Source organism: Rhodamnia argentea, chromosome 2, assembly GCF_020921035.1.
Source record: "Rhodamnia argentea isolate NSW1041297 chromosome 2, ASM2092103v1, whole genome shotgun sequence".
NCBI lineage: Eukaryota > Viridiplantae > Streptophyta > Magnoliopsida > Myrtales > Myrtaceae > Rhodamnia > Rhodamnia argentea.
The window spans coordinates 593,230-602,770 of NC_063151.1; the positions used below are offsets into that span (position 1 = coordinate 593,230).

The 9,541-nt window shown below is 42.3% G+C and overlaps 1 protein-coding gene across 2 annotated transcripts; it reads left to right on the top strand.

Moving 5' to 3' along the window:
* The first annotated feature begins 5,146 nt into the window (after nucleotides 1-5,146).
* On the top strand, nucleotides 5,147-7,215 carry LOC115751636 (allene oxide synthase 1, chloroplastic). 2 transcript variants are annotated; one of them, XM_048274927.1, is made up of 2 exons: nucleotides 5,147-6,952; nucleotides 6,991-7,215. In XM_048274927.1, exon 1 carries the CDS (start codon nucleotides 5,307-5,309, stop codon nucleotides 6,915-6,917), a length of 1,611 nt encoding a protein of 536 aa, XP_048130884.1. In that variant the 5' UTR covers nucleotides 5,147-5,306; the 3' UTR covers nucleotides 6,918-6,952; nucleotides 6,991-7,215. The 2 variants fall into 2 exon arrangements, with proteins under 2 accessions (XP_048130884.1, XP_048130883.1); XM_048274926.1 differs by having other exon boundaries at nucleotides 5,147-6,946; nucleotides 6,985-7,215.
* Nucleotides 7,216-9,541: the final 2,326 nt, after the last annotated feature.

Here is a 9,541-nt window from a genome sequence, read left to right on the forward strand (position 1 = left end):
CATCAACTATAATATTTCATTTTTTTAGTAGATTCTCATAAATTCGATTCAAATATCAAAGTCGAAAAATTCGCGGTCATGAGAATAATCTAAGGAAATGAAGTAAGCAATTTGCAAATAAAACTAACATTTCTTTACTCTAGTATATGATCGGTGCTTGCTTGTAATAAAATAATGGAGAACAAGTTCGGAAGAAGACAAACAGGAAGGAAATGCCGAAATATAATATGTGCGGAAGAAGTGGCTCGAGTGAAAAAAAAAAAGTTATTGTGAAGGGACATGGGTAAGTTTTTCTTTTAGTAAAATTGAAAAAGAAGGAAGAAAAAAAGATAAGAATTAATCTCATATTTAGAATGAGACCCACGAGAGATAATGTGATCAATCTAATGTGATAAGAGGTGTCACGACCAATTAGGGGTGAAAATAGCGCGAGCCCATTCTTTAGTAATTTAATATTTTCCATTCTTTCTCTTCTTGTGTGTGCTTTCTTCTAATGTCAATTATTCATTTCATCTAACATTTTGTAGTTAGAATCGGTATTTTCGAAAGTGATAGATCTTCACCGTGGAAGTCCGGTAATTAGCATTTCTCAATAATTGTTGCTCAATTTTAAGGTACTTCAATAAATAAAACTTTAGGATTTGAAAATTTGTGAAAACACATGTGTGTTGGAGTTGGCGAATACTTTAGGAACCCTTGTTTCTCATACCGGGCAAGCTTATGTGAGCTTAGGGATACCGAAGTATGAACCGACGACATATAATCCCTGTGCATGGAATGACGGGAGTCCCACTTTCCGGACAGTAGGGAGGGGGTTCCACTCACCGGTGAGTGGAGGGCTGCCCCGCTCGCAAGTGAGCGAGCGGGGGTAGTGCCCCCGAAACAATATCGAGTTTTAGGCTTATGTTTTAAGTTGGCCCGTTTATTATGGGATCAAAGTGATTCGAATATGCTTGGGCTTTGAGTCCATTTTAAGTCTTATATATTGTACTTGTATGAGAGATCATTATAATAAGTGTTGTGTGGAAAACCTAAATATCATAGTAGAATTCATTTACGGAATGTAACCCTATTTCTAGAGTGAATCTGGATAAACTTGTGTGTTATTTTTTTTTCTATTTTTCTGCATGATTGTTCTGATTCGATTTAGGTTATAACATACCAATGTGAACTTCTTCGATAACAAAGGCGCACAATTTGGAAGTGGATTTTGACGCGGGAAGTCAATAAGAAAATTCGTTGGTCATTGGAGTAGAAAAGTACGATTACAAGATAGTTAGGAGGGTACAAGACAAACTCGTTTTTTAGGCGGATTTGGACGTTTCTTGAAAAGACTCCCAAAATCAGAGAGTATCCTACAAGAAAAAGTCTCCTTGCTCGACCAAATTATAAAATGTTCTTTGACTTCAACGTAGGTAGAGCAGCCTCGAGGGATAATGTGTTAAGCTTCTCTACTTGTGGCTTGATTATGTAATAATCCTTGTACACTAGTCCGTTGCACAAGTAATTTGAAAAGCATAATTACAGGCACGTATATGTTGCTATCCGTGTCAGCACCTCCGTCATAAAAAAGAATTAAAACAAAATATGTCCATTAGCTAAATGGGATAAGTTGCCAGAGGAATTTGATTGCCCTAATTTAATAAGTTCTCTAACCCCACTCGAGGTAAGTGGTGCGATCTTAGATTTTAAAGCCTCCATAAGTCTAATTGACCTCACGAGAATGTCGGTATTGTGAGCCGGGACACCCTCTATCGAGATCGAGATATTTGACAAATCTCTCAAGGTTTTTAATATTCAAACAATCTTCCTCGCCTGCAATTAGATGAATTTCATATCGAGAATTTGAGAAAAAAAAAAGTTACTGTGAAGGGACATGGACGAGTTTTTCTACAAATTGAAAAAGAAGGAAGAAAAAAAAAGATAAGAATTAATCTCATATCAAGAATGAGACCCACAAGAGATAATGTGATCAATCTAATGTGATAGGGGGTGTCGGAGCTAATTAGGGATGGAAATAGCGCAAGCCCATTCTTTAGTAATTTAATATTTTCCGCTCTTTCACTTCTTGGGTGTGCTTTCTTCTAATGTCAATTATTCATTTCATCTAACAGTCTGCAGTTAGAATCTGTATTTTCGAAAGTGATAGATTTTCATTGTGGAAGTCCGGTAATTAGCATTTCTCAATAATTGTTGCTCAATTTTAAGGTATTTCAATAAATAAAACTTTGGGATTTGAAAATTTGTGAGAGCACATGTGTGTTAGAGTTGACAAATACTTCGGGGACCCTTGTTTCTCACACCGGATACGTCCACGTGAGCTTAGGGATATCGAAATATGGATCGACGACATATAATCTCTGCGCACGGAATGACGGGGGTCCCATTGCCCGAACAGCAGGGCGGGGGTTCTGCTCACCGGTGAGCGGACGGCTGCCCCACTCGTAGGTGAGCGAGCAGGGGCTCGGAGGCGGCGCCCTCAAAACAACATCGAGTTTTAGGCTTATATTTTAAGTTGACCCATTTGTTGTGGGATCAAAGGGATTCGGATATATTTGGGCTTTGGGTCTATTTTAAGTCCTATATATTGTGCTCATATGAGAGATTATTATAATGAGTCTTGTGTGGAAAACCTAAATATTATATAGGAATTCCTTTGCGGGACGTAGCCCTGTTTTTTAGGTGAATTTGGGTAAACTTTTGTGTCATTTTTTTTTAAAATTTTTCTATGTGATTGTTTCGATTCGATTTAGGATAGAACATATCAATGTGAACTTCTTTGATAGCATAGGCGCACAATTTGAAAGTGGATTTTGACGCGGGAAATCAATAAGAAAATTCGTTGGTCGTTGGAGTAGAAAAGTACGATTACAAGATAGTTAGGAGGGTACAAGACAAACACGTTTTTTCGGCGAATTTGGACGTTTCTTGAAAAGAACTCCCAAAATCAGAGAGTATCCTACAAGAAAGTCTTCTTGCTCGACCAAATTCTAAAATGTTCTCTGACTTCAACGTAGGTAGAGCAGCCTCGAGGGACAATGTGTTAAGCTACTTTACTTATGACTTTTTTTTTTTATCCATACGGCGGTACTCCTTTCATTCAACGAGAAATAGAATTACATGAATTAGCGTTCTGAAAATCGCAACAAAATCCCAAAAGGGCTGGGGGTGTTTAACCAACCAGTTAGCTCTTATGACTTGATTATCTAATAATCCTTGTACACTTGTCCGTTGCACAAGTAATTTGAAAAGCATAATTACAAGCACGTATATGTTACTATCCGTGTCAGCACCTCCATCATAAAAAAAAACAATTAAAACAAAATATATCCGTTAGCTAAATGGGATAGAGTTACCAGAGGGATTTGATTGCCCTAATTTGATAAGTTCTTTAACCCTACCTAAGGTAAGTGGCGCGATCTTGGATTTTAAAGCCTACATAAGTCTAATTGACCTCATGAGAACATCAATATTATGAGCCGGGACGGTCTCTATCGCGATCGAGATATTTGATAAATCTCTCAAGGTTTTTAATATTCAAACAATCTTCCTCGCCAGCAATTAGATGAATTTCATATCGAGAATTGAAAAAAAAAAGTTATTGTGAAGGGACATGGGTGAGTTTTTCTTTTAGTAAAATTGAAAAAGAAGGAAGAAAAAAAAAAGATAAGAATTAATCTCATATCAAGAATGAGACCCACAAGAGATAATGTGATCAATCTAATGTGATAGGGGGTGTCGGAGCTAATTAGGGATGGAAATAGCACGAGCCCATTCTTTAGTAATTTAATATTTTCCGCTCTTTCACTTCTTGGGTGTGCTTTCTTCTAATGTCAATTATTCATTTCATCTAACATTTCTTAAAAAAAATTATTTTAAAAAATCTGACGTTTCATCTCAATAATTGCTGCTCAAATTTTAAGATTTTAAGGTACTTCAATAAATAAAACTTTGGGATTTGAAAATTTGTGAGAGCACATGTGAACAGAGGCGCACAATTTGGAAGTGGATTTCGATGCGGGAAGTCAATAAGAAATTTCGTCGGTCATTGGAGTAGAAAAGTACGATTACAAGATGGTTAGTAGGGTACAAGACAAGCTCGTTTTTTAGGCGGATTTGGACGTTTCTTGAAAAGACTCCCAAAATCAGAGAGTATCCCCACGAGAGAGTCTTCTTGCTCGACCAAATTCTAAAATGTTCTCTGACTTCAACGTAGGTAGGGCAGCCTCGAGGGACAATGTGTCGAGCTATTTTACTTATGGCTTGATTATCTAATAATCCTCGTCCACTTGTCCATCCTCAAAAAACAATTAAAACAAAATATATCCGTTAGCTAATTGGGATTTGATTGCTCTAATTTGATAAGTTCTTTAACCCCACATGAGGTAAGTGGCGCAATCATGAATTTTAAAGTCTCCATAATTCTAAATTGACCTCACGAGAACATTAGTATCATAAGCCGGGGCACTTTCTATCCCGATCGAGATATTTGATAAATCTCTCAAGGTTTCCAATGTTCAAACAATCTTCCTTGCCCGCAATTAGACAGATTTCATATCGAGAGCGACTCATATTGAATTTCTTTCCCTTATCAAGAGTCATTTTCCAATTTAAAGAGCCTAACATAATATTGGGGACGGTAAGACATAACACATCAATCTCCATCAGCCAAACACGGAAAAAAGAATACAATTCGGAAGTAATTGCACTCAAATTTCCTCGACGAGACTGTCCGACCGGCGAAGGGTCTCCGTCAAATGTTATAATATTCAGAGCAGACGCAGCGCACATGGTCATCAAAAGGTTGCCGAGGAAGCAACTAAAAGAGAGGTCGTGAATCTGAATTGTAGCCCACAAAAGAAATCATTTGAAAATTCATTTTCTCGTAGCCTTTTTCAGTCTTCACTGGTAATGATTTTTCCTGTTTTTTTTTTTATAAATAAAACCAAAAAGAGACTGACCCGGTTCGATTATGCACACCTTTCACGATTATGGTCGAGCTGAAATTTATGTGTTGCATATGCACATTTAAAAATAAAATAAAAAAGTCGGAGCTTTTCCACGAGCCGAAGGGTGGGCCACGCCACGCCACCGTCAGTGGCGTTGCCCCCCGCTATAAATGGGCGCTCCCTCTGCCACCTTCTCTCCCGTCCCACCCAACAGCCATCTCTCCGTCGTCGACGCCTTCTTCAACCTTCGTTTTCTTCTTTTATTCCAACTTTCTCTCTCTTTCTTCCACAATAGCCTGACGCAGAAAGTAAGAGAGAGAGAAAGAGAGCGTGTGTGAGTGTCAAAGCAGAGCATTAATGGCGTCGACCTCCTTAACTTTCTGTACCTCGCAGCTCCGACCCACAAAGCATAACCACAGTGCGTCCCGCCGCGGACCTCCCGCGCTGCGCCTCCCCGCCCGCCGCCGCCGCATCGCCGCCTCCGTGTCGGACAAGCCGGCTGCGCCCCCGGCGGTTGTGGCCTCCCCGCTCGGGCCGGGGCCGGGGCCTGACCCCAAGCCCAAGCTCCCCCTCCGGAAGATCCCGGGCGACTACGGGCTGCCGCTGGTGGGGCCCTTCAAGGACCGCCAGGACTACTTCTACAACCAGGGGCGGGACGAGTTCTTCAAGTCCCGCATCCAGAAGTACGGCTCCACGGTGTACCGGGCCAACCTCCCGCCCGGCCCGTTCATCTCCCAGAACCCGCGCGTCGTCGTCCTCCTCGACGGCAAGAGCTTCCCCGTCCTCTTCGACATCACCAAGGTCGAGAAGCGCGACCTCTTCACCGGCACCTTCATGCCCTCCACCGAGCTCACCGGCGGCTACCGCGTCCTCTCCTACCTCGATCCCTCCGAGCCCGCCCACGCCAAGCTGAAGAAGCTCATGTTCTTCCTCCTCAAGTCCCGCCGCGACCACGTCATCCCCGAGTTCCACTCCAGTTTCACCCAGCTCTTCGAGAACCTCGAGGCCGACCTCGCCGCCAAGGGCAAGGCGGGCTTCGGCGATGCCAACGACCAGGCCGCTTTCAACTTCCTGGCCCGCTCGCTCTACGGGGTCAATCCGGCGGACACCAAGCTCGGGCTCGACGGGCCGAAGCTGGTCGGCAAGTGGGTCGTGTTCCAGATCGGCCCGCTCCTCACCCTCGGCCTCCCGAAGCTCGTCGAGGACCTCGTCATCCACACCTTCCGCCTCCCGCCGTTCCTCGTCAAGGAGGACTACAAGCGGCTCTACGACTTCTTCAACTCCTCCTCCGGCTCCGTCCTCGACGAGGCCGAGCGGATGGGGATCTCGCGCGAGGAGGCTTGCCACAACCTCCTCTTCGCCACCTGCTTCAATTCCTTCGGAGGGATGAAGATCTTCTTCCCCAACATGATCAAGTGGATCGGGCGGGCCGGGGGGAAGCTCCACGCCGAGCTGGCCAGGGAGATCCGATCGGCTGTCCGGGACGCCGGAGGGAAGGTAACGATGGCGGCGATGGAGCAGATGCCGCTGATGAAGTCGGTCGTCTACGAGGCCCTCCGGATCGAGCCGCCGGTGCCGCTGCAGTACGGGAAGGCGAAGCGGGACCTGGTCATCGAGAGCCACGACGCGGCGTACAAGGTGAAGGAGGGGGAGATGATATTCGGGTACCAGCCGTTCGCCACCAGGGACCCGCGGATATTCGAGCGGGCGGAGGAGTTCGTGGCGGACCGGTTCGTGGGGGAGGAAGGGGAGAGACTGCTCCGGCACGTGCTGTGGTCCAACGGGCCCGAGACCGAGAACCCGACCCTGGGGAACAAGCAGTGCGCGGGGAAGGACTTCGTGGTCCTGGTGTCGAGGCTGCTCGTGGTGGAGCTGTTCCTCCGGTACGACTCGTTCGACATCGAGGTCGGGACGTCGGCGTTGGGGGCGTCGGTGACCCTCACGTCGCTCAAGAGAGCCTCCTTTTGACCATCCATCTACTCCCAGTAGGTTAAAAAAAAAAAAAGAAAAAGAGGAAGAACATCGAAAGTGATAGAAAGGATCTGAGCATATGTTTTTAGCTACTTCTCGAGTAATTTTGCTCGTGTAAAGTGACTAAAATTTTTTGAGATTGGAAATAACCTAACACGTGCTCGAAAGCAGATAGTGGGACTTTGATCAATGGGTCCGTCCAATGTTTGGGATAGTGGGGGAAGAAGGACTTAGCAGCTAGCCTTTCTTTGAATCGCGCGTATAAATATTTGGGTTAGTGGTTTTGTCTTTGTTTTTTATTAATTATGTTTTGATTATTTTGTTTTGTTCTTTCTGGATTTTCCTTTTTATGTCCTGTTTCTTTTGGGACGATGTATGGTGCACGATGAGCGGGGGTCGTGTTGCTGCTTTTTGAGCCCAAGAGTGGCTCCTAAATCGAACATGTGAATGTTAAAGCAAGAATTGGTAGTGGTCTCTTTCTCTGTCTCTCTCTCTCTCTCTGCGCTTTATAGTCAGGGGGATAATGGATGGTCGCTTTGGAAAAGCGAAGGCTATTTTACTGGTGCTTCGGATGAGCACGGGGAAAACAAAGAACGGAACAGTCGTGTTCCCCTATTGCTTTTCTTAATTCGGGGTAAGGAGCCGAAATCGAACGGAACAATCGCGGTACGAAAGGGACTCGATTTGGAAATAAAAAAATTGGTATAAATGGTCTCTAAATTTTAAATTTTTCAACATGGTCCCCGAATTTTAGTTCAATGTGCAACGTCGTTCTTGAATTTTTAATTTATTCAACGTGATTTTGAATTTTTGATACATGTTCAATTTAATCCATGGATTGTATGAAAATATTTAGAATTCATCTTCCCATTGGGTCAAGGTTCATGGACTATTTGTGTCACTGTCCTATCTAAAAAAAAATAGCTAGAAGATTGAAAAGTTGAAAACAATGGGGGCTCTTTTGCTATTTCCACACTTGTTTTCGAGAACGTGATGCTTTCAAATTCATCCACTCCCGCATTTAAAAGATGGGGGATGCTATCACTACGGTTTTTTAAAAGTCATGTGTTTCAATTAGATCCTTTTTATATGTGCAACAGTAGCTTAGTAGTTCGTAAAGCACGGCTCTTATTTTAATACAGTATTCCAAATACACACCCAATTATTTCATTAAAATAATGGGAATGACGTAATGCATGAAAGATAGCTCCTGGCAGCTTCTTAGCTCTTTCCGTGCTAGTATGAGAATGATTGTTGATCGAAGGTGAATTTAATTTGAATGTTTTACACCACTTTTTTTTTTTTTTTACGTTTTGTTTGCACATCATAAAAGTCTACTCGACCGAACAGTTTTCCTGTAAAAGCAATTAGGAATAACCACCCATTAATGATCGAAATTATCTTCTCCTTCAATAGAATCATACACCATTTTCTTTTCGCCCTAACACGTGATTTCAATTTCAAATGGGTCTGCACAGCCTACTCCACTTGCGCGATGATCGTCATTTGTTTACTTAGTGGCATAGGAAGGAGGAGAAAGAGATGATTAGAAGATGGCTTTGTCTTGTGCAATCAATACCTTAGTTTGGTAATGAAGATCGGAATTACCCTAGTTTGGGAAATGACATTCCAAGATACCCTCTATTTGTAAAACAACTCACCAAATGAAGAGCCTTTTTGTCGATCCACATCAATCCTAGTGGCCATACTTAGGTGGTTAGCTTGTTATGTACGTAAATGTAGAGTCTAATTAGCAAATAAATGTATCCGTGAGCATAGTGATTAGCAACATCTTTAAGAATGCGTTTGAAATGTATTTTCTCGAGAATTTTGTAATCACAATATGAGCCATGAATTTGTTTTATTTTTTTTTCTCTTTTGGTCAATTCTTAGGCAACATTGAATGATACAATGCTTTATTTATTTAGTCGAAAGAAATATTCCATTCATTAAGCATAATAAAACATCAAAAGGTACATAGAAAGTTTACAAGCCTAACAAATCCCAAATAATTGCATAACAAAGCAAATGCCATAAAGTAAATAACAAAGCATACTCTGCAGTTAAAAGAACATTCTCATCCCTTAAGAATCGATCTATGACCGTAAACGTTTTGTGGCCAATCAACTATTTTCAGTGATAAACATATGCACCAATTTCTCCCATGCCATTTGTAATGACTTGCAGGTGCGTGTTTGTGCTTTAACGTCCTCATCACCATCGTTGAGCCGTAACACCAACATCAATATGTTGAAAGAACACAAATCAAATACCTATAAGGAACTCCAAGATGCATATCTAGATCTAGTTCGGGATAGTAAGACCTCCTGAATCAAAACCTAAATTCCTATTGGGAGGGAGATCGTTCATCTGAAAAGATTATGGAGCCTCGTTACAAATATCTTTCTCGGTAGCTTTCGACTTGATAAATGATCGAACTGGTCTCCAAGTTCACTCAAAATTAGCCGTAGAAATTTAATTACACATAAAAACCAAAACAGAATGGGAGAGAAAAGAAAAGACAATTTAGGCAAAGAAAAGGAAGTCATGAACTCCCCTCAAAGATCCCTAAATGGCCAACAATTGAATCTGAACGAAAACAAGTGGAAATCTTAAAGATG